General features: G+C 40.0%; 1 protein-coding gene across 9 annotated transcripts in view; it reads left to right on the forward strand.

Annotated features, from left to right (window-relative positions):
- The window catches only part of LOC122552829 (tyrosine-protein phosphatase non-receptor type 14-like), a 255939-nt gene that overhangs the window by 153316 nt on the left and 76013 nt on the right, over window positions 1–26610 (forward strand). For all 9 annotated transcript variants that reach the window (XM_043695826.1, XM_043695822.1, XM_043695825.1 and 6 more), the window contains 2 exons: window positions 8765–8862; window positions 19318–19385. In XM_043695826.1, the coding sequence (XP_043551761.1) occupies window positions 8765–8862; window positions 19318–19385 (166 nt within the window). The remainder of the gene's footprint in view (window positions 1–8764; window positions 8863–19317; window positions 19386–26610) is intronic.

Consider the following 26610-nt stretch of genomic DNA (forward strand, 5'->3'; position numbering starts at 1 on the left):
TGTGGAGAGTGGCAAACCTGTAACCAGTCTGAAACCACACCAATGCAATACTTAACTGGATTGTTCAGGTTTGTTATTTCTTTTAAATTTTATTTAATTAAAAATTGGTGCATTGAATACTATAAAAATGTCAGGTTCTCAGACACTGCTAGGTAACCCTATTTGAGGTATCTTAGCTGTACCTTTTATAAAAAAGCATATTACAGTAAAAGGAGGCCACGTATATCTCTTCGTCTAGAATTTCCTTCGTTAAATTTAATGCTGAGACTTGTGCCAAAGGAAACCTGAGGCTAAATTTCCTGCAAAGCATATTTGCCTACAAGACATTAAATTCTGTATTAAAGTAAGCGCAACCTCAGTGTCAGCAATAGAGGTAACAGTGATGGACTGCTGTTGTCTTCCTTGACATCTCACTCTGTCTCTGCTGCTTCTCTTTCCCCGTTTTCATTATTATGTAGACCGAAGCATTTCACTTAGACCATACTAGTTGCTTAGTTCTTTGAAAGTGCAGGGATGATGGTGACCAGAAAAAGTTCAGATATGTCAAAATTCATTACACTTTGGTTAAAAATAGAAAAGGTTTCAGTCACAAAACATCAGTGAATATAATGATGTTAAAAACGCTATCAAACTGTGTTACGTACAGTGTTACACCTAAAATATGAGTGTACATGTGTGCAAGCAAATTCTTGAATTTGTACCAGTAAAGTCATGCAAGTTGCATTTTTGCCTGAGCAAAGTGTAATGTTATGTTAGTGACCAAGAGAAGCTTTAGGCAAACATGTATGGAGGTAAAGCAAAAGTTTAAAGAAACTCACATGTAGCGGCACAAAGTGGTATTGACAGAACTGGGAAACTGTGCTTTCCCAGTAGTTAATAAATAGACCTAAGGAGCAAGTTTTCAGTTTGTGCAATGAATATGGATTTGCAGCTGCATACCTTCATAAGAGCACTGGTCAGCTCACAATTAAGGCAGAGAAAATAGGATACAGAATTCATTAGCGGGGAGCTACAAATTTATAGAAATTGTGGCCAATGTGGTGGGCTATCTCAGGAAGCTTTATGATAGTTCTACTACTGACCAAATTGGCCAAGACTAATATACATAGTTTGTAGACTGGGTTTATAGCAGTGGTGAGGAAACCAAAAATAATGAGAAACCTACTTTGAACATGCTCACAAAACTGTTGTCATAGATGTCTCTGTTAATGACAATGTTGGTAGGAGAGACCATGAAATGAAATGAAAGGAAATGAATCCTCATCTTCACATTGAGGATCCCCTCCATCATGTTGTGAGACAATGTCACTGTGCTCAGTCGGATAGATTCAGAACAAATCTAGTAACTCAAAACTGGACATACATGAGGCACTGTGGACCATTAGCAACAGATTTGCATTCAACGACAGTCTGGAGCCATTGCCACCAAGCTAGGAGATCAACCGTGTTCAAGCAAAAGTGCAGGAGCTTCACCCGGCATAGAAATGGAGTGTCCGACTTGTGTAACTACGACAAAGGATAACTTGCACACTAAACAGCACAAGCAACATGCATTGGGCAAGGATCGGCAATCCCACAATCAAAAGCAGTTCTGCACACTTGATTGTGAATGGTGATAGATAATTAAACAATCAACAGGGGGAGCAAGTTCCATAAATATCCCCATCCTCAGTGAAGAGCAAAGCCCAGCGTATCCAATGTAAAAGATAAGACAGAAATATTTGCATCCATATCCGGAAGGAAATGCCAAGGTTATGATCCAATTTGACCTCCTCCTAAATGTCCCAGCATCAGAGATGCTAGTCTACAGCCAAGTTAATTCACATGACATCAAGAAATATCTGATACTAGGTACTGCAAAGGCTTCAGACAGCATTCCAACAAGAATACTGAAGGCTTGTACTCCAGAACTACTGTTCCTGGCCAACCTGTTCCAATACAGCTACAACACTGGCAGGTATTGACAGTGTTTAAAATTGGAAGGAGAAAGTGAGGACTGCATATGCTGGAGATCAGAGTCAAACAGTGTGGTGCTGGAAAAGCACAGCTGGTCAGGCAGCATCCGATGATTAGGAGAGTCAACGTTTTGAGCGTATTCCTGATGAAGAGCTTATGTTTGAAATGTCAACTCTCTGCTCCTCAAATGTTGCCTGACCGGCTGTGCTTTTCCAGCACCATACTTTTTGATTCTGAATGTTGAAAATTGTCTAGGCATGCCCCATATAGAAAAAGCAGGACTTATCCAATCCAGTCAGTTATTGCCCTGCCCTTCTCAATCATCACCAACATGACAGAAAAGGTTGTTGACTGTGCTATGAAATGGCAGTCCTCCAGCAATAATCTGCTTCTTGATATTGTATTTGCTGTGGCCACACAACTGCTGGCCTCTTTACAGTTTGCATCCAAACATGGATGAAAGAGTTAAACTCCAGAAGTAACAGCGACTTGCATTTGACATCATGGCAGCACTTAACTAAATAGACTATCAAGAAACTGGAGTTAGTAGCCAACAAAATCAAAGACCTCTTCCACCCCGGTTGTAATCTCTTCCACCCTCTTCCATCTGGCAGAACATACAAAAGTTTGAAAACACGTAACAACAGATTCAAGAATAGCTTCTTCCCCATTGTTATCAGACTCTCATGCATTAGAGTCAATCTTTCTCTGCACCTCACTGTCGCTGTAACACTGTATTTTGCATTCTGTTCTCATTGCCCTGATGTACTTTATGAAAGGTTTGATTTGTCTGGATAGAATGCAAAGCAAAACGTTTCACTGTATCATTGTACATGTCACAATGATAATTCAAATCAAATCAAAATAAGTGGGGACTGGGGAGAAAGCTCTCCATATCTGGCAAAGGAAAATCATTATGTTGTTGGAGATCAGTCATCTCATTCCTAGATATAACTGCAGGAGTTCCTCAGGGTAATATCCTGGATTCACCTCTTTCAGCTGCTTCATCAATGACTTTCCCACCATCCTAAAGTCAGAAGTAATTACGTTCACATGCTTTCAAATATTGAAGATGTTTTTGTCTGTAGCAGCAAGTACCAGCAAACATTCAGGCTTGGACTAATAAGTGGCAAGTAACATTTGCACCATACAATGGCAGACACTGATCAGTTCACGAGAGAATTTAGTCATCTCCTTTTGATGATCAGTGTATTGCCATCATTGAATCCCTTACCAATCATTATCATTTTCTTGGGGAATATCGTTGACCAGAAACTGAACTTGCCATATAAATACAGTGTAGACTAAGAACACTGTAGCAACTGACTTGCCTCCTGTCTCACCAGTGCATGTCCATCAACACAATCCACAAGGCACAAGCCAGGAATATGATCAAATACTCTCCATTTGCCCGAATTGGAGCAGCTCCAACAACATTCAAGAAGCTCAATATCATCCTGAACAAAGCAGCCCATTTGACTGGCACCCCATTCAAAAACTTGAACATTCACTCCCTTCAGCACTGATGCACAGTGGCAATTGTGAGTACCATCTACAAGATGTACTGCCCATAACTCACCCAGGCTCCTTTGCCAGCATTTTGCAAACCTGTGACCTCTACCACAAAGAAAGACAAGAGCAGGAGATGCATAGGAATGCCACCACCTGCGAGTTTCTATCCATAAATCATCCTGACTTGGAACTATATTCCGGTCACTGGATCAAAATCCTGGAACTCTCTTCCTAACGACACTGCAGATGTAGTTACACTGCAATGACTGCGGCAGTTCCGACAACCCACCCTATCTTCTCCAAGGCAATTAGCAATGCGCATTAAATGTTTGCCCAGCCAAAGATGCCCAAACCTCATGAATGAATTCGAAAAGGTTAAATGCTGCTTCAGCTAGAATGAGCATTGTGATGAAGTATACCTGTTAGCTTTCTTGAGTAAATGTGTTTGCAGTTTGAGGTGGTGCCCTGCTGCCTTTGTCCTTTTTCCAGAGGAGGTGATGGCCTAGTGGCATTATCACTAGATATTAATCCAGAGTGACCCAGGACATGTTCAGGGGAGTCGGATTCAAGTACTGCCATGGCAGATGATGAAAGTCAAATTCGATGAGAATCTGGAATTAAGACTCTATAATGGTGACCATGAAATCATTGTCCATTGCTGTTTAATGACATCTGATGCACTAATGTCCTTTGGGAAAGGCAATCTGCCATCCTTACCTAGTCTGGCCTACATTTGACTCTAGACCCACAGCAACCTGGTTGACTTTCAACTCCTCTCTGGGCAATCCATGATGCTATAAATGCAGAGATGCCCACAACCCATGAATGAATTTTTAAAAATGTACAGGGACTTCTCTCCAGCTGACCTATTATTGACAAGAACAGGATCACCAACCAGTTTTCTTCCAGGTTATGGTGTGTGTTTACATGCATGATGCTTGCTATTGGAAGCTAACCTGCCCCATACTTCAGGTCAATATTTCTTCATCTCGCAGTTGTCCAGTCACTTGGAGATTTGGAAGTGTAACGGAGGCTGCAACTTCTTTTTTCCCCTCCTCTCGCATATTGCACAATAATTTTACTTTTCAACACCTGAAGTTAAATGTAAAGTGAAATGAATTTTGATTAAAGGAAAAACTTGTACAAAGTGACTTCAATGATTCCCTCCTTTGAAGGTTTATTTATGCCCAGTCAGCAGTTTGAAGTGATATTAAAGCTGTAAAGTTAAAGAGCTGGTATCAGCAGACTAATGAAAGCTGGAACGCATGTTGTCCCACAGTGTAAGAGCGAAGAAGCCTCCCAGCTATGGATACATTCCGCAATTCCCATCCCCCACCTCTGTTTGCCTTATGAGGAGGAGGACGATGAGATCCATGTAATTACAGCTTTGTTCAGGCATGTTATCAGAACCTTGTCAATCATGTATGTAAACACTAACCAAGGACATCATCCTTAAACCAAGATTCTGATTAGCAGTTCAAACACCCAGCGCTTTGTTTGGGCTGTCTTGTGTACATTTTAAATACTTCACATTCAGTATGTTATAATGGCCACTTATTACTTTTATGAGTTTTTTTTTACTTTGTGTTTAAGGGATACTTGTTAATGTGTTCTAATCTGTGTCAAATGGCTATAGGCTCAGACATTTTAATGGTGGTGAAGTTTTCTATGTTTGCCACTATTACTCTGAAACTGACAACAACTCCTGGCGTATGCAGTTGTTCAATAAAATTTGGAAATCCAGAAGTTGTTGTCATTAGTTCCTTGTTTTCCAACCGGGAAAACATTTTGACACCCTCCCAGATGGAGATCTTAGAAATCACTTATTTTGAAATGAACTTCACACATGCTGTTTGTCACCAAAATGCAAAGGAAAAGGTTAACATTTATTGAAACATACTGGAATTTTAACAGCATTATAAGTCATAATTATTTTTCAACAGCCTCTCTGGCCCTGAAAAAAACTGATTTTACACTGTGATGTGTCAAATATCCTCACTGTGACAAAAAAAATTGATTTTTAAAAAAACTTTACTTTGAAGTAGATGATATCTGTTTCCGTGTTAGTCCCATACATATGTCCCAGTCCTATGTTGCTACTTCTAAAATGATTAAAGAGTGAAGGATAATCAGTGCACTTCTACTTCCTGATCCTGAGCCCTCACCCTCTAACTACCCACCCAGCCCCCCGAAACACTGTTCATGAAATGAACTTAATGATAGAAAAGTTGAGATCCATGCCAGAGACATTGTTGGATTTTTGAGGGTTGGTGTCAACCTTGATCATAAGTTCTGGTTCTCAATTCATTTCTGTGTTCAGGGAATATTGTTGTTTAAGCGAATCAGTTGAAATAAGCACTAAAATAATATTACTTAAGTAGAAAAATTGGATGGTGTTAGTATCTAAGAACGGTGTAATTAAACTCAAATGATTCAGGAGTTTTAATAGATTTTACCCTCAACATATGCAATGCTACAGAACAGAAATTAACAAAGAAATGAGTACAGGCCAAAGAATGGATATATTTATCAAAAGAAATTATGGACAAATCAAATAACACTCTAGTTAAACTGTTCATATAGATATTCGTACATTGGAAGTAGTCCTGAGAATCATAATTGTAATTCCTATTGTCTGAGACATAGAATTTTTGTTTAATAGCAGAGAAAATGTGATTTAGGAGATTTTATAGAAGCATATAAGATGTTAAACAACAAAAAAGAGGTTGAAAACCCAAAAAAATGTGATTTTATGAAATTTTAATTAACAGTCATTAGTTAATATAAATAATCATGATATTTTTCAAATCTGGTAGATCGTCTTGACCTGAAATATTTCCACTGACCAGATGCTGACCTGCTGAGTATTTCCAGCAGCTTTTCTTTTTATTTTGGAATTCCAACATCACCACTATTTGGCTTTTGGTCACCAAAGTCTCCTCCAGGTCCCACTACCTTGTGGGACATCCTGCCTCACATGCTGAACAGCATGGATTGATAATTGGCCAGTTAAGTCATGTAAAGACCCATGGCAGAAATTCACAATCTTGAGTAGACATCAAAATGAGCTGACAGAAGTGAAAATTGCTATGCTCACAGAGGACCAAAGATGACTGGTTAAATATGAGGGCCACCACGCCTCAGGAAAGGTTGAGAATTTGGGCCTTCAAGGTGACCTCAGCTGGTGCAGAAACTGAACTGTGCTGTTGGGATCATTCAGTATTACAAACCAGCCAACCTGCCAACTGAAATAACCAAATCCTCCATCTTCATATTGCACATTTTAATTCTGCAGGGTTCCTTAGCAATGGTGTCCTTTTGAATGCTTTCTCCTTTTGATGCAATAAACAGTCACAAAGATGAAATTCTGTTCGAATGCATCCTGAATTTGGCATCCTTTAGATTCATAGAATCCCTACAGTGCAAATAGAAGCAATTTGGCCCATCATGTCTACACCGACCCTCTGAAGACCAACTAAAATACCCTGCTCGAAGCAAAATCAGCAAACTTCCCTTAACCTTTCATCTTACTCTATTTCCTCTCAGATGCACACACCCCACCTTAAATCCTACCGCTTCCTATGGCTTTGAATTGGATGAAGACAGTGCCTCATTTAGCTTTTAGCAGAGGTTAGCTGATATATATGGCTGGAAATTTCATGCAATATATGATTTGTTAAAATGAAAAGCTATCACCTATTATTCAATAATTTCTGAATATACTAATAGACAATACAGTGCAGTTTTGTGTATAAATAATGGAAGAATAACTGAGAGAAATTGTGCTGGCTTAAGTCTTGGATTTCAGTAAATGGAAGGCAGTGCTGCATTCTGACAAAGGGTCACTGGACTCGAAACATTAACTGTGGTTGTTCTTTCTACAGATGGTGCCAGACCAGTTGAGTGTCTCCAGCACTTTGTTTTTGTTTCAGATTTCCAGGAACCACAGTTCTTTGTTTTATTTTTGCGTAACTAACACATGGACTGACAATCCTGCAACTTGGTAGTATTTGTATTGTAATTGTTCTGTATTTTTTAAAAAATGAATGTGTTAGTGCCACACTATGGTATGTAAAGTAATTCTTAGTGATAACAATCAGTGAAAGCACATTTCTAAAGGAACAATAGTGTTTAGCAACAACATGTTACAGCATAAGGTGGCTCTTTGTTTGGTCTTGGCAAGCAACCATCAACATAACTGTACAGTCGGTTCTGATATAACGCGATAGTCCCATGCGTTATAAGAAAGTCGTGCAATAGCCACACCATTTAAACTAATGGAGCCGGAATTGCATTATAGCCAATACAGGTAAAGAAAGTTCATATTCTATAAATAACAATCTAAATTCTTCAATCATGTTTAAAGCCAATTCGCATTGAAGAAACACACTTTATAGCAGAACTGACTGTATCTCCGTGTAAATGGTCTCACTGTTTAAAAATTAGATCTGAACATTGGACTTATTACAAATATTAGTGTAGCTTTGTGGAGAAAATATCTTTCTTCCAATATTGTTTTAAAACTTGTTTGGTGGTAAATATTTATTGACAACCGGAGTCCATTTGTTTATCCAATATCCTCAGGTAATAAACCTTTATATTAACATGTGGAAAACAGCATTTTTGTCCCCCTTTGATGTTCCTCCTAATTGTTGAGAAATTCTTTTGAAGCAGGTGACTTGTGCTCAGGCTAGCAATGGTCTGCTACCTTGACAAAGTTGATTGATTTATTTACTTGTTGTCATGTGTATCGAAGTACAGTGAAAAACTTTGTTCACAAGACAGACAGGTCATAGTAAGCAAGGATGTACAGCTCTTCAGGCATTGTTCATGCTTGGAATACCATTTAATTGTATGTGTTGGGAAATGAGGTTGAAATTAACATTGAGCTAAATATCCCCTTGTCCATTTCTCTCTATAAAGTTTACATGTTCCTGCACATATAAAGTTCACAAGCGGGAGCCCCATGTCTTTCTTCCTCCAATAAATGCCACTTGTGTTGAAACACATGTTAAGGTCAGTTTCCCAAAATAACTGAGTTTAAAAGTACCTTGATTGCTCATTTCTTTGCATTGCAGACTGAACCACATGGAAACTCTTAAATGCACACAGTTTCCTTGCTTTATTCTTTGCTGGTTTTCATTACGAATCTATTGGTCTCCACAACCAAGAGTTGTCCAAAGTAAAATTGCAAATTGTCGCGTGTCTAATTTTGTATTTAGGAGATGGTATTTAATTTACGCAATAAAATGGGTCGATACCACTTTATGAAAATGTTCTCTATTCATTATTTTAGGTATCAGTATTACCTGCAAGTAAAGAAAGATGTGCTTGATGGACGGCTTCCTTGTACATTAGAGCAAGGCATTCGGCTAGCTGGTTTAGCTGTGCAAGGTAAGTGTACAATGGCAGAGTCTTTGTCTTTCTGTTTATGCTGCTCTGGGAAACTGTTGCTCTTGTGTATACTCTGAACTTTAGTCACACAGCAAGGCAAATGTGACTTTGATATCTGTGAATGTAGTCACAGGACTTCTTTTAACTCAGGACCACCATCACCTTGAAAACCAGTTCAGGTGATGAACTCTCAGTGAAACAAATTACTTTGTAAGAGCTAGAACTGACACACTGTTCCAAAGACTAGTGTTTGTTATTATATACTCCATTTATTGGTACAAGACCAGCCATTGAATAAATGATCAATAACACAACATTATGGACCACATGGGCTGGATTAATTGCTGGCGGACTTCCAGAAGGACATCCTAGCTACCAGTTGGAGGTCAGCAGCTCTCTGCTACATGTCTCAGTAACCGTGACTTGGAATGGTAAGATGCCTGGAAGGAGGAAGAAACATGGTTGCCCCCACTCAAGGAAAATCCCAGGTTGTGATGTGGGCAGATGAGCAGATACCAGCGAGGGTCTTGTTGATGGGGTGGGAGGACGGTGGTGGGCAAGGAAAACCTGTTGGGGAAAGGTCTCAGATTGACACAAGGGACCCAGGAAGGAGATAACCCCCCACCCCTTGCACTGATCAGCATCTTGCAGGGTTAACCTAGCTGGCTGTACGTTGGACACCAACCTTTCATGTCACGTGTTAATTCTGGGTTGTGTCAGAAAAAGGCCCTTAGGTGGCCACTAACTGAACCAATTGGAGCCTCAATTCAGACTTGGGTGAATGAGCAGCAGACTTTCCAAATTTATGGGTTTGGATAGCTCGTAAAATTCACTTCACCTTCTGGATGCTTGATTTTTTTCCCTAGTGTGCATTCTTCCTGTGTATACCTCTGCTGTAAATGGTGGCAGTCTGCTGTAGTAGAGGCATTCACTCTACTCAGCATACCTATGGGTACAGTCACATATATGTTTTCCTGTTTCTAGTTCCCTTTCAGTAAATATTGAAGGGAAATTTGGGTTAATTTTCTTACTTCCTAGCTCAGTCACTCTATACATTTATACTGCCATGTTTACACTTGGCCTATACCAAGAATCAAATCTCAGATTCACTTCCTGTGGAAACATATTTATTAAACAATCTACCTCCCACATTTGTGACTTCAGGAGGAATGTGGGATGTTGTCCACTATAAATGTTGATGAAAACTTCATCTAAAACCTGCAGGTACTTTTACATTTCTAAAGCAATCCTGAGAGGTTTCTGCCATCAATTGTCCTATTCAATGTGGCTTTGTTCTTCAATTTTTTTTGAAGATGTATTGAGATTTAGTTCTGTTGGTGGACATAAACAAGCAGCTTCAATCATATATCAGTTCTGGCATTGCCATTTTCCTGGAAATAAATCTAGACAAGTCGGTGTGGATTTGTTGGGCCGAATGTCCTGTTTGCACACTGTAGAGATTCAGTGATTCTATCTGTATAAAAATTCTGAAGAAGAGTCATGGTAGACTCAGAGTCTCTGTCTTTCTCAACAGGTGCTGCCATATTCACTCAACTCCTCCTCTGCCTTCTGTATTTTTATTTCAGATCGCCAGTATCTGTAGTATTTTTTTGTCAAGGTAAAAGTGTTTGCATGTTTGGCAGATCCTTCTCTTCCTCCATATTGGCACATTACCATGAATTGCGGCATTTGTCCCTTCATAAATTTCTACGCTTTCAGTTCTTTGAAGCATTGAGTGACCACACTTGCATTCTTAAAGGCTGCTCTGTTTTACTAGCCTGCTACTGTTTTTCATTTCGAGCATCAGTAGTTTGTCCTCATCCTAGAGAAGAGGCTTCCTCATTCTTTAGAGAACAGTAAAATCTTTATTTACATGTAGATATACATATCACTGGATATAGCTCTCTAGTACAGTGCTTCAGTGCTGCTCTATTACATGCTTCACTCTTCCCTGCTCTCTCCTGCTCTTCTGATCTCAGTATTATGACAACTTACATCATCACTATTAGCATAATCACATCTAATTATATTACACTACTGTCCACGGACAGTTACTGTTCAGGCTATCTGAAATAGAAGGGATATTCTGGTGAAATAGTAAGAGTATAAAAAAAGGGTGCTGACTCAGTGTTAATGTCACTGGTCAAGTAATCCATATCCCCCTTCTAATGCTCTTGGAACGTTAGGCATGCTGGTCTTATTTCTACTGCAGTTTAGAATAGTGAGGGGTGACTTGATTGAAGACTATAAATTTCCGAAAGATCTTGGCGAAGTAAGTGTGGATAGATCCAGAGCTAGACGACACTATTTTGAGTTAGCGGTCATCCTTGTAGATGTATGAGTTTGGAATTCTTTGCCTTTGAAGGCAGTGGAGCGGAATCACTGAATATTTTTAAGAACTGGATAGATATATTCTTGTTAAGTAGTGGAATCAAAAGTTATCAGGATAGATGTGGATGTGGAAATGCAAAACACAAACCGATCAACCATGATCTTATTAAATGGAAGAGCAGGGTTGAGAGGGTAAATGCCTACTTCTGTTCCTACTTTGTATGATTGTGTGGGTTTGAATCCCATCATGGCAGATAGTGAAATTTTAATTCAATTAAAATTTGGAGATAAAAGCTCTATAAACGGTGACCATGTAATCATTGTTTAAAAAGCTAAATGCTTTATTAATGCCTTTCAGAGAAGGAAATCTGGTGTCCTTTCTTGGTCTGGCCTACATGTGAGTTGAGACCCATACAAACATGATTGACTCTTTTGAGTTGAATAGCCTTTACTGTCACATGCACTCAATGAGTGCAGTGAAAAGTGTATAATGTTGCCTCGCAGCGCCATCTCTGGTACAGTGTACCAAGGTATTTGATAGTTTAAGTTGTTACAGAGGTACAGAGTAAAAAATAAATAACGTAGCTGAGCATGGGCAGTGCGTTTAAAAGTCAAGAATGATAATAAAGAAACTATAAAGGACGTAAGTTTTAGAAGTTCTAGTCTCTTCCAACGTAAGTCTGTGTCCAGCTGGCTGCCAAACATGAGGCAATACCACCTTCACTTGCTGTCTATCCAAACTCTAACTCGTCCCGCTGCTGCCGGGACCTCAGCCCATGACGGCCTGCTGCTGCTGGGACTCCATGCTGCCAAGATGTCGGCCCATGATGGCCTAGTGCCACCGGGACTCCGTGCTGCCACTGGTACCTTGGCTGGGGATAGCCTGCTGCTGCCAGGACTCCATGCTGCCACCGGGACTCTGTGCTGCTGCCAGGACCTCAGCCGGTGATGGCCTGCTGCTGCCGGGACCTCAGCCCTTGATTGCCTGAAGATAATGTGGGTCACGGCCTGCTGACCACCTGCTCAGTGTTCGGCCGCAGCTCGTTGTCCAGCCCATTCTCTCCATTGACTGCTGCTGCCTCACCAGCCCACTTTTGCTGCTGAACTGGCCCACTCTTGATTCATTGCTGTCACTCCAAACCACGTTTGGTCCACTGTCGCTGCAGGACACAACCCACGATGCGTTTCCCAGTTGCACCCCGATTCCTTAGGTCGGGGATAGTTCAAAAGTGGGGGCAGTGAGGGAAACAAAATTTGAGAAGAGAGAAGAAGGAAAAGGAAGGGAACTGGGGAGCAGAGTGGAGCTCCAAATGGAGTGACTTACCTGCTGCCTTCTTAGCACCACCATGAAATGGTCTCGCAAGCAACTCAGGTGAGATTGGTATCAAAGCAGGATTTGACCAAATAGGGTTTCAAGGAGCCCGAGCAAACTAAGTTCTGTCGAAATCAAAGAGAAAACCCAGCTGTTTGGAGTTGTACCTGACACATAGGAAATTGATTGTGGTTGTAAGCAGGTTATCATCTCAGTCCAAGGACATCAGAAAAAGATAATGTCCTAAGCCCAATTATCACCAGCTGCTTAATGACTGACCTTCCTTCCATCTTAAAATCAGAAGTAGGACTGGTGTTGATATTTACAAAGTTCTGAACCATTCATGACATCTCCGATACTTAAGCTGCCTGTCTCCTTATGCAGCAAGACCTGGAAAGCATCCAGGTGTGTGCTGATAAATAATGTTACCTGGCTCTTGTATGAGTGAATATCTATCTCCAATAAAAGAGAATCTAAGCATAATTGAATGCATTATTGTCACTAAATGCCCCTATCAACGTTCTGGGAGTTCCCATTAACCAGAAACTGTAAATACCATGGCTACAAGGTCAGGTCAGAGACTAGGAATTCTGCAATGAATAACTCGCCATCTGTTTGCCAAAGCTTGTCGACCATCTGCAAAGTACAAGTCAGGAGTGTGATGGAATACTTTTCACTTGGCAGGGTGGGTGCACTTCTAGCAATGCTGATGAAGCTCAGAATGGACACCATTCAGAACAAAGCAGACTATTTGATTGGCACACTGACCACCATCTTTAACATTCACTTCCTTCACCACCGATGCACAGTGGTAGTCATGCATGCCACCAACAAAATGCACTGCAGCAACTCAGCAAGGCCCCTTTGACAGTACCTTTGAAACCCACAACACTTACAACCTAGAAGGGCAAATGTAACAAATGCACATCAAATGCACATCAATACCACCTGGGTGTTCTCTTTAAAGTTACACACCATCCTGATTTGGAGCTGTCACTGTTCCTTCATTGTTCCTTGTTCAAACTCCTGAAAATCCCTTCCTAACAACTGTGTGCATGTCTCTATCACCCAAAGACTGCAGTGATTTCAGAATGCAACTCACCAATACATTCATTGGTGGCAATTAGAGGGAGACCAAAAATGCTGTGCAAAGCAGCAATGCTCATATCACATATCCAATTTTAAAAATTCTGAAAGAAACCTCCAACTTGTGTACAAAGTATGTTTTTTCAGGGTTTCCTTATTCTGTGCCATAAATCAATAATTAGACTTTAGCTGTACTAAATTTCAAGGAAGAGATTTTGTGGTTAAAGGAATACATTGACTGGACACAAACATTTTTGCCCAGATTTTCCAATGAAATTGGCGACGGCAGATAATAGATCATTTTTGGAAAGTTTATTTTGCCACAGAATCTTGCAACCAGTAAAAGTGTATTGGATAATCAGAATTACAGTTTTAGCCTTATTCAAATCTGTTCTTGCATGTGGCAGGGATTTGTACTGACAAGGAAATCATGCAAAATTACTCTTGTAGATTGATATCTGATATAAATTATATTAGGCCATAGCCATTGCTTTTTCCAAGCTTATGAGGTGGAACATGTGGTGAATAAGCCAAACAGTGTTTACAATCCCTTGAATTTACAAGTGCCTTTTTGAGGGATGAAATCCAATTGTAATGAATTGAATTCCTGGCACCTACAAAGTGTGAAACTGGTGTGTAGGTGTGAAGAGACTCTGGAATGTGCACTGCAGCTGTGTTGAGTCTTAGGAAATTTCAGAATCTGGTTTATTGGTTGTGGAACAAGAGCTGCATTTGTTAAGATGGTTTATATGAGGCTATTTTGCAGAATATATTTGAAGATGTGGTAAAATGTAAGCAGTAATAAACCAGTTTTAGATTCAGTATGTTTAAACACTTAAAGTTACCAGTGTTCCCGACAAAGTTGATGGACTTGCTGCTGGAGTGTAATTGTGACAGCATTTTAGTCAGACATGCTAATATTATTAGAAAGCACCAATTTCAATGGGAAATGTCTTATCCATACCATGAATAAATCTATTACAAGTGTATAGTTACTTAACAAACATCGAGCACCATGCAGTGCAAATCTTCGCAGCCATTCTCTTTCACCAAAGATTAGAATTCCACATTAATTGATTAGGCACAGTATATCTTAATAAAGCTTCTAAATTTGTGTCCAATAATTTTGAGCAGCACATTGACTTATCAGAGTAAGCACTAAGATTGTTGATTTTACATTTGCCCTTATTCTGCTATGCAAATGCAACTGGATGGTCTGAGTCCTTTGCTCTGTCTTGTTGGTATTGCTCTTTATTGTTTGGACATGCTTTCCTCTGCTGCCTTGGTACAGTTATTCAAATTAGTTGAGCTGACTATGATAACTGCTCCCCTTTCTCAACAAAGTTGCGGGTGTTTGCATGATGAATTTTCAATGATGTTGCATACTATTTTAGCAGGTGGCCAATAAGCAGTAACCAAAGAAAGCACGTCCACATAGTAATCATCTTGCTGAATGAACAAATATACAAAAGCACATGTATCATGTATATATGGCTGTGAAGATGACATGCTTGATGACTTTGTCACTTTTACACATTCGAATCCTTTGGCAGCCCCTCAGAGTTAAGAATGACGTACTTCCACTGCAGGGATGGCAGTTCTGCGATCGCTGATTAGTCCAATCCTAGAGACACAGATTCTACCGCAGGTACTGATTGAGGAGGCGGGTGAGTGGGATACTCTGGATTCAGCACAATCTTTCCGCTGCTTCTGTTTGACCTCCACTCGATGCCGTTCGAAGTAGTTGGCAGCTTTATGGATGCTTCTCCAATTCATGCACTCTAGGGCAAGTGATTCTCAATGTATAAGTGGGAATGTTGCATTTGCACAGGGATGCTGTCAGGGTGTCCTTGTAATGTTTCCTCTGTCCTTCTCATGATTGCTTGCCATTGTGGAGTTTGGAGTGGAGCATTTGTTTAGGGAGTCTTATGTTGGGCGTGCAAACAGTGTGGCCCGACCATCACAGTTGGTCATGGGCGACTAGTGCTTCTTTACTGAATATTTTGGCCTGGGAGAGGATGCTCATCTTGGTACACCTATCCTGTCAGTGGATTTGTAGGATTTAACAAAGGCACTGCTGGTGATACCTCTCCAGAGATTTAATGTGTCTGCTGTACATGGTCCAGGTTTCTGATATATACAGGAGGCTGCTCTGTCAACCATGAACTTGGTTCTGGGTTTGAGGTCTCAGAATTTGGACACTGTTCCTCATATGTCCAACAGTTGCACTGGTGCATTGAAGTCAATATTGGATTCCATCATCAATGTCACATTATTTACACATTGTCAGGCAAAAATGCAATTTCCATGTTTGGATTTTAGTTAGCATGTCACTTTGGGCAGCAATGGCTCTCAACATTGTTCACAACCTATGACTCCCTCACACTACACAGTGTTTCGCACCCAATCATTAACCCATCAACAGTCTCTTATCAATCATGACTCTAAAATTATTAACAGCTTCATCTCCCCATCGTACACTTAGCACTGCTACAAGCCTTACACACACATCCCACAACTTGTACATAGCCAGCTGATCAATCATAACAACCGCATTATTCACACATATTGCACAACATTCATTCCTTTCTTATAAAACAATGTGGCACGTGCAGAAGCAGGAAGGGACATCATGGAAGTAAATATGATTAAGCCAATGCCTCTGGTTCGACCATAATCACAAAAGATGACAGTGTTTTCCTACTCGGTACTCCTCTTCTGACTTACAAGTTGCAGATGGTGAAAGTCTGCACTTCTTGTTTCCCTCCACATAAACTCATCATTACCCTAATTTGAAGCTTTTTCATGAAGATGTCGAAGACCTTCAGTCCAGCCAAGTCACGATGGAAGAATTGAAGACAGTGAAGATGAAGAAGCCACATCATCTATGCACTCACTCTCAGCCACCAGCTCAGATATTGATGTTGCATGTACTTTAAAGGCTGTCTTTGAGCCAGATCTTGATGTGATGACATATTGGTGTGAGTTGCATGTAGGCAAACAGGGTACAGGATGGCATGGCAATATTCTTTTTAGTGTGGTAGTGGTGGCCAATTGCATTAGTGTACCTGCAGACCATTCGTGGTGCAGTGTCTGATGATCTCTGATTCAGCTTCCAGTGTAGCACTGCCAAACTCTTTTTCATATCATTGCAGAGTGGAGCAATGGATTGACATCATGCAAGGTTAGTCTTCTGCTGCACAAACTCAGACTGCTCTTTGGAAGCTTTAGAATCATAGAATCCCTTCAGTATGGAAGCAGGCCAATTGACCCATTGAGTCCACACCGCCCCTCCAAAGTGCATCCCACCCAGACCCACCCCATACTCTATCCCTGTAACCCTGCATTCCACATGGCTAATCTACCTAGCTTACACATCCCTGGACACTATGACCAATTTAGCATGGCCAGTCCGCCTAACCTGCACATTCTGCTGTTATTGTACCTGCAGATACCACTGTACATGGGGCTTGCAGAGTATAACAGCAATCCAGCAATCTTCCCTCCAAGTTGTTGGGATTGCTGAGGCTGCACCCCAGGCTTGATGGTGCTCAAACCTACTGTCTTCTCTTCGGATACTGCTGTTTATCTACCCTTTACTGCAACTGCAGCAGTTCCCTGCAGTAGCCTGTCACTGCTGCCAGGAAGGTATAAGCTGAAACTTTCTAGGCTCACAGCAGCTCAAAGCCATTCTTTAAAGCCATCTTCAGTCTGCTCCACACTGCATAGCAACACTAGGACAGGTAAAGGCACTTGCATGTGTGGCATTAAGGAAATATATGTGGGTGATTAATTGACATTTTGCAAAGAAATGTCATGGTTTGATTTATGAACTTTGCTTGAAATATTTATTTTGTGGTGGCTTTGTGGCTGAACTACACCATCTCAAATAATCCAAGCAGAATAAACATGATTTAAACACTGTAATTCTACACTATTACATTTCGCACGGCAGTGGAGCTTTTATTCTATGCTCGCTTCTTTTTAAGTATGCACCGGAGTCATGAACGAAGTTGTCAAAGTGAAGCCCAGTAGCATGTGCATGTTTGAGTTGGCAAAAGCCATTAGCACAGTAAAATAGAGCAGATCGAAAGCATCGTGAATATTTTCAGGATAATTGAGCTTTAACCTGCATGATATGCTGCTCCTGGTAAGTCACCAACTGAAACATGGGAAGTTGGACTCCTATTGGTTGTGGTACATCTCAGAGCTGTCTTGTGGTGCCCACAATATAATGTATATACAATGAATGGCCTTCTGCAGCCTGGGGAAGCCTGCAATCCTGGGAAAGCCTCATGCTTAGACCCATACTATATTCCAATAAGAGAAAATGAAACAATTTTAACTCTCTCTTGGAATATAGAGCTTCAGCTACTTTCTGTATGAAGCAGTGGACTGCAGACTGGGAGATGTTGCTTATGTCATTGGTTGAAGCCTGATTGGAGCCATATTCATCAAGGTTCATGATCACAGTTACTTTCACAGCTACTGGCAAAGCCAGTTTTGTCCTGCTGCGAGGCTGTAGTTGTGGTTGTGGCAGATATCAAGTTTCCATAAAGACGTTTTTAGTGAAGTAGAGTAATTTAATAGCCTGTTTGAGGCTGGAGTTGAGGTAGAAGAATTGCTCACTGAACCACCTGTATTGATGGCCTGCTGAGAGCCCAATTTCCACCACCTCCATCTCTTCCTTTGCCTTCTTACAGCAGTTTTTCTGCTCTGTGATGCCACTGTCAACTCTACTGTTATGCTATAGTCCAAGGCTAACGCATACTACGGCGCGTAGGTCTGAATGCAAATAGACAAAATCCTTGATATCAGGGCCCACAATAGGTCCCATCTCAGTCTCTTCAAACTTCCAAACATGTAAAAGAACTGTGAAAACCATCACAAGCATGTACAATTTCACTATGAGCCAGTAAAAATGAATTAGCAACTGACTTGAAGGTAGTTAATAATCCCTTTCAAATAGTGTTGGAACCATTTCCTGATTCTAAATGGTTGTTTAGCTGTGTGTAGTTAAAATATGTTAGCCAGAAGCTAACTTCAAATTATACATACTGGCACCAAAATCAACTTTTAATAATGATTGGCACCAGGGTCTGCCTAGTTTGCATATTTCTGCTAGATTTACACATCATAATCATCTGACTGGAATAGTATCAGATGTAGCTCACACCAATAGCGCAATGCTGACCATGGACACTATGTTATGAGCAAAATGATGCTTGTAGTGCCAGAAATCCTAGAAATGTACTTGAGTATCTTACATGCCATTTCTAAACATGTAAGACATCTGTACACATGTATTTTAGAGCATTACTGATTGTGATTCTGACTGATGTTTTAAATTTGCCAGTTCGTCTAATTATAGCAGTTTAACTGCCAACCCAATGAAGATTGAATAAATCAGTAAAGAAAAGGAGAGTTACCTAGAAGCTTTCAGACCTGTTGGGTTCAGGTGCGTATTAGCCTTACCAAGTGAACAAGTAGAAGAACTATTAAAACTTAAATTAGCAGTAGGGGAGTCATTACTTGCATCCGACCAACTTATGATTTGAAATCTTTTCATTGTCAGTTGCAAAATGGTTTATGCTCTCAAATGTTATATAATTAGGAAAATCTTAGTGTCCAAGCCAGAATGAATTATGAATTTTTTTTTAACAAAAGGGACAACCTAATAGCAGCAATAAGAATAATTATTGCCCATTTTTTATCTTTTCTCGTAGCTGATTTTGGAGATTATGGACAGTATGAATCCCAGGATTTCCTCCAGGAATATGTTTTGTTCCCAATGGTAAGTGAAATGAATATAAGCTATATGAAATATATAGATCATAAATTGTATTGATTAAAGATTTATGGTTATGTAATGAAAAATATTTTTATGTCTAACCCTCCCTGGGATCATAAAAGTTCATAAATGAAGGCATCTCTATAATATTGACCCAAATAGACTCACAGTATATCGGTATATTTCAACATAGTCCTGAAGTTTCATCACACGACTTCCAAACACTTAGCCAAGTCAACCAATCTTTTCTTTCCTAATTTTAGGTGTTTCCATCTTCTCAAAGAAATGCTTTCACAAAATATTGAGAGAAACCCTTTTTTTTAGTGCCCTACAATTTTTCAGCCGGCAATTTCAAGGAGATCAATTCATAAGGCCTTAATTCAGGACAATTGAGAAGGGTTAGAAACCTTAAACTTATATCAGGGTCACTGTCAGGATTATGTCATATTTAATTCATTCAGATCTACGAGCCCACCATTTATATTTAAGATTATCTGACAATTCCCCTTACACACCAACAGTATTCTGATATCAACATAATGGAAGATAGTGGTTCTGGGGAATAAAGTCAACCATGAGACTGTTTGATCATTTTAAATATGCTGTTTCTTTTTATTAGATTATGAGCTATTTCTGTGTCATGGGCCTTTTCCTCCAAAGCACTGGACAGGAATTGCCTAGATTTATTTAGGATGAATGCCATCAGCACAGAGAGCCAACTTTCATTCAGTTTCTTGGGACCGGATTCAAATTGAGTCCCAAAGTGAAAAAAAAGTAACTTCCTAAACAATGAACTTATTTTCTAAATTTATTTTAATAGTTTCAGCAAATGGCCAATATGCAGAAATTGGGCTTTCTGCAATAACATGCATTTCTAAACACCTTCAATACAATAAAATATGCCAAGGGACTTCACAAAAGCTTTAGGAAACAAACTGTGCAGAAGGAGAGTATAACACAGGTGGAGAGGTGTAGAGAGAGCTTTGACAGATGAAGACATCAACACTGTTGGTGGAACAAATAAAATTGGCAATGCTATAAAGACAAGAACTAGCAGAGCAAAGATATCTTTGAGGTTTGTTTGAGGAGATTTCAAAGATTGGGAAGATGAGGCCATGGAGAAATTGGAAAACATGGATACACATTTTAAAATAGAAGTATTGTTTAGCTGAAAGTCAACACAGGTTAACTTGCACAGGGCTGATAAATGAACAGAACTTGGTGCCAGGGTTGAGGGTGAGAGGGAAAAGATATAAATGAGACCTAAGGGGCAACTTTTTCACACAGAAGGTGGTACTGGTATGGAATGAGCTGCCAGAGGAAGTGGTGGAGGCTGGTACAATTGCAGCATTTAAGAGACATTTGGATGGGTATACGAATAGGAAAGGTTTGGAGGGATATGGGCTGGGTGCTGGCAGGTGGGACTAGATTGGGTTGGGATACCTGGTCGGCATGGACGTGTTGGACCGAAGGGTCTGTTTCTATGCTGTATATCTCTATGACTCTCTGAAGTTTATGGAGGGTAGAACGTGGAATGCCAACCAGAAGTCAATTGGGGCAGTCAAGCCTAGAAGTTAAAATGACATGAAATGAGGATTTCAACAGCAGATGAGCTGAGGTAGAATGGAGTTGCGTGATGTTATGCAAGCAATCTTCATGATGACATGTTATTGGAAGTTCAGCTTGGCATCAAGTATAGGTTGCAAATATTCAACTGGTTGAAGAAAGGGCTGGGCGGAGGAAGGAAATGGTAAGCAAAGTTAAGGATCACGTGATGGGACTGTGACATTAATTCTTGACCAATATGTAGCTTTAGACATGATTAACTATCCTATCCAGCTGGGTGAGCTTGCTCTCACCTGGTTTCATTTCTAGATAGCTACCATATCAAAAGCATCACTTCCAATTATTGCTCCTCTTGTTTCCAATTGATTACTTTTAGTGTCACCCAAGAATCTGTTTCTCCATTGAAATTTTCTCCATTTGAAATATTGAGAGAGCTAAAATCGTTGTTTTCAACGTACATTTCAAATTCTCTTTTCTAGTTATCAGCTCCATCCCTCTCCCTGGCAAATGTCTGGAAACTAAACCACACTGTGTCATTTTGACCTCATGAATTTTCAACCATTTTCAGACTTTCACTAAGACTGCCTATTTCTATCTTTTTAACATTGCTTAACCCCCCAGCCCCTACATTTCTCAGCCTATGATGTTTATTTGTACATAGGATAGTAGAATCATTATTATTGCTGCTGAAATCCTGAGGTGATTGGCCATACTGAATGGTTTTATGCTCCTGGTTTATGTGCTACGTTCTAGCCTGCCTATGTAAAATCCTCCAAAGCTCTGTTTCCTAACACTACCAGGTCCCATCAATAGGATCAACTATTGATGGGACCTGCTCTTGGTCAAGCAACATCACAGAATCCCTACAGTGTGGAAGCAGGTCATCTGGCCCATTGAGACCCTTTGAAGAGCATCCCACCCAGGCCTACCCACCCGAATCTATTCCTTTTAACTCTGCATTTACCATGGCTAATCCACATAATCAACACCTCATTTGGACTGTGGGAGGAAACCGGAGCACTGAAGGAAACCCATGCAGATAAAGAGAGAATATGCAGACTCTGCACAGTCACCCAAAGAGATCCCTCATAATTTCAAAATTCTCACCCATGTTTTAATATTTATCCATGGTTCCAATTCTCCGTTTCCCTGTAACTTCCTCCCCTCCCATAACGATCCAAGGTATTTATACGTATCTAATTATGGCCGTTTCACCTTCTCCAGTTTAATCGCTCCACTCCTGGTAGAAACTATGTTTTGGTTGCATCAGTTCTATGCTGATGGGTTCACTCTTTACAGTCCTGTGCCTTGTTTTCTGAATTTAAGTCACTCTTTTTGAAACCTAACTCCTCCACCAGTTATTTGGTTCTCTGGCCCTGCACTACCTTTTATGATTTGGTATCATACATTTTGTTTCATAATGCTGCTGTGAAGCACCTTAGATATATCATTACATTAAACGTGGTATATCAATCCAATGTTAGTGTTATAAGCTAAAACTCTAAACTGAGGAACCTACTTAATGTAATTAAACATAACTGACTCAAAATATTCTGCATTTCTAACTCCATGAACCTGGGAAAGCAACTGAGTTTCACCATGGTTTGTAGATTGTAGGCTTTGCCTCAAAAACATAATTGTCTAATGCTGTTTTGATACAGGACAGGCAACTTGCCTTGTTTAACCATGTGACATAGCTTAAGGAATTAACTTTGGCTCATAAAAGCAGACTCTTTGAAAAAAGGTCATCATGATTTCTTGTACTGAAGAAATTATTGGCCTGCTGATGTACAGTCATTAGAGGTATGAACAGAAAGCTAGCTGCCTGTGTTGTGAAATAGACTGAGAATAGTGAACATTCCCTAGTATTGCTCATTTTTGTCAGGGCTATGAAACCAACAAATAGAAAGAAAATTGCAGATAATTTTCCTTTGAATAAGACTCCAGTACTATTTGGTTATAGAACAGCATTGGAAATGGGATAGTATTATGGAGGTGATGAACCCAGAGAATTACCATGTAAATAAAGCTAACTTTTGATTTAAACAAATCTGAAGCTTCAGGCATTCTGAGGAACCATGCAGTGCAGTATTAAAATGCTTAACACAGTAAATCATTTATGGAAATGTAGCCTGATCTTTTAGGCTCTGGATCAGTTTGTACTTGGACAGATCTTGTAACCTCAGTTGTTACATTTGTAAGAGGAACATTTCTAAAGACTTAATCTTCATATATTGTGTATCATATCAAATAATGCTATACAAACAACAGCATTTGCAACAGTTTTTTTCACTCCATCATTGAGTAAAGAGAGTATAAGTACACAAATCATGACACTTTGAAACATTGTATTTTCATGTTTTTATTTAATCAAACCATGTGCTAAGATTTATTTTTAGAGGGATAGAATTCAAAAGCAAAGACTTACATTAAACATGAGCCTAACCAAGGTTAGGCCGCACCTGGTGTATCAAATACATTTTTGATTTCCATATTATTAAAAAAAGATATAAAGGAACTGGAGAGAGTGCAGAATATGTTTACAAGGATGATGTCAAGAAAAGATTAACAGGCTGTGTCTGCTTCCTTCAGAATAGACCGGGGTGAGGAGTGAGGATTTTATAAATTAGATTCAGATACAATGTTTTCATTTGTGGGGAAGAGCAAAGATAGAGGTCATTAATAAGACAGTAACAAAAAAATTAAAGAATTCAAAAAAACTCATTTTACTTCATCATGGGGTCTGTAGCTGAGTATGGTACCTTGAGAGCTCATTTGCAGCTTGCAACTTTTATTAGCCAGTTGTCAGTCTTGGGAAAAAAAAGTATGGATACAATTTTTGAGACTGGCAATGCAAAGAACTAAAAACTAACACCATTCTCCTGTGGGAGTCAAAGGCTAATAATTTTGCATTTCAACTTTTCAAATGTTTTTAATGATACAGCATTATACTTCAAATGGATGTGTTCATGTCATGTGTAGTGATTGTAATGAGGTCAGCCAAGTCTAGAATGAGTTTTCTGATTGGACCTGATTAACAGCCCCACTCAGGGAGCCCTGGCTGATAGATTTAACTGATCCATTTAACTGATCCAGTTCCCTCCAAACCAGCTCTCAGAGGCTCCGTTCACTCTGAGAGCTGACTTGGAGGGAACTGGATCAGTGTCAAGTGCTCTCCGTGTGTAAATAAAGGATGACTTGGTGAGAGGATACTGGCCTCTATGGAGTCATGTCAGTGGCAACAAGATTAAAGCACACTCCTGAAGAAATTCGCTCACAGCAATCATCTCTGAGTTCGGGTAAGCATTTCTGGCGTCATGCCTTTATTTGTGAAGTTTGACTCATTCAATCCTGCCATCAACTACTGGGCCAAGTATGTGGAAATTTTTCTGGGCAAATTACATTGGGACAGATTAAAAATAATGAGTAATTCTCCTGACTGTTTGTGGACCCGCAGCTCTTTGGGTAATGAAGAACCTAACTCTCTCTGAGTGACCAGATACTAAAACTTTTCAAGAGTTGATCATTTAGTTAAGGATTATTATGACCCCAAACTGCCTCTAATTTGGACATGCTATTGATTTAATTCAACAATTCGAGAACCAGGGGAATCCATATTGGGATTTTTGACTATGTTAACATGACTAGCAGAGATAGGTGACTTTGATTTAACTCTTAATGAGATGCTAAGAGACAATTTGCTATATGACAGTAATTATATAACCATGCAAAAGTACCCACTAGCTGAAGCCCAACTGGACTGGCTTTGTCATTGGAAAATGCCGCAAATTGAGCATATGAGTTGCGGTGTAATCCGATAGAAGTGGATACCCTCGCCAGGCGGGCTGAGCTGTGGAACACCACTTGAGTGAAGGCAATTGCATAGTTTCACTCAGTACATATTCTAAACAGAGGGACTCTAGGTCAGCCCACAACAAAACCCTGAAACAAAGCCAAACCTCAGCCAAATGTTTCAATATTTCTTAAGGATCCAGGCATGCTTTTTTAGTTGCTGCTGATATGTGAACCTGAGACAGCAAAAGAGCCCAACTTGACCTAAATTGAGTAAGATATCTCCTGGGCTGGTATTCAGGAGAGTACACACCTTGAAAAGTCCACCTACATCTGGTTTGCAACAGTTAAATTGCATAGCAACATCCAAATTAGAATCAGTCAAAACAAACCTCTGGTTAAATAGTCATCTGGTTCTAATGGAGGTTAATACCAGTTTCAGTGATCGTAGAACCAATCTTTAACAATGTTCATTCTGGATTCCAACCCTTGGGTTTGCAGAAGACCTTGGCTCGACTAAGAATCTATACTGAGGACCCTTCACAAATTAAGGGTACAGCTTTGATTACAGTCTCTTATGCGAAGCAGCTGGTTTAGTTACCACTGATTGTAATGAAGGTAAATGAGGTAAATTAGTTGAGAAAGATTCACCTAGATTGGCTCAACATTTTTCAATTAGAAAAGGCTGCCTGACTAGCTAAGTACTGGGCGTTTCTTCAGGAACGTCTAGGGAGTATCAAAGGAGCCAAGGCTACCTTGCCTGTTGACCAGGAAGCAATTCCATGATTCTGCAAGGCCTGCCTAGTGCCATTTGCCTTGTGGGCAAAAGTAAAGGCAGAAATCAGAAGGCTGGCAAGCAAAGGAATCATCAAACCAGTTTGCAAAATGGGCAGCGTTGGTCGTACCGATTTATGAAGCTTGACAAGTTGATTTGCCTTTGTGTGGATTTTAAACATACAGTAAACTGCTGGCTAAATACCCAGTCCCTGGCATAGAGGATTTATATGAAAAGCTGGCAGACAGAATGTCCTTCATGAAGCTGGACATGAGCCATGCGTACTTGCAATTGTAATTAAATAATGAGTCCTGTAGGTATGCTGCAGTTCATACCCAAAAGGGTTTTGTACCGATGTACAACACTGCCATTTGATGTATCATCGGCCTGTGCAATTTTTCAATGAACGATAAAGAATATTTTACAATGTCTACCCCATGTTGCCATTTATCCAAATGGTGTGCTAATAACAGGGAAGACTAATAAGGAGCACTTAGAGAACTCAGACATAGTCTTCAGACGTTTCTCCCTGGTGGACATAAGCCTTAGAAGTGAAAGGTATGTGTTCCAGGCACCCCTGGTCAGCCCACGTGACAAGACCGGATTACACCCATTGGAAGATAATGTGAGGGTGATTAAAGATGCCTCAGCTCTCACATCTGTCCTGGAGCCTAGGTCTTTCCTTGGGCTGGTGAATTATTATGGAAAGCTCATACATAACCTGGCCTCCGTCCTGGCACCTTTGCATCAATTATTTTTTAAAAATAAAATAAAATGTCAGACTTGCAAATAGGCATGTAGCCAAGTCATAGTCTTCAGGGAAATGAAGAAACAGCTATCATTCTGTAAGGTGTCAGCACACTATGATCCCAAATGAGATCTGGTGCTGACATGCAATACCTCCCTGTACAGCATTAGGGTAGTATTAGCTCTTAAGTGGCCCTGTGGTGAGGAACACCTAAATGCATTCAGGACTTTGGCTAATGCAAAGTGTAAATATGTCCAGATAGAGAAGGAGAGTTTGGCTGACATATTTGGATTCAGGACGTTCCACCAATAACTTTACAGATGTAAATTTGTTATAATAACAGACCA

This window comes from Chiloscyllium plagiosum, chromosome 9 (assembly GCF_004010195.1).
Source record: "Chiloscyllium plagiosum isolate BGI_BamShark_2017 chromosome 9, ASM401019v2, whole genome shotgun sequence".
NCBI classification, from domain to species: Eukaryota; Metazoa; Chordata; class Chondrichthyes; order Orectolobiformes; family Hemiscylliidae; genus Chiloscyllium; species Chiloscyllium plagiosum.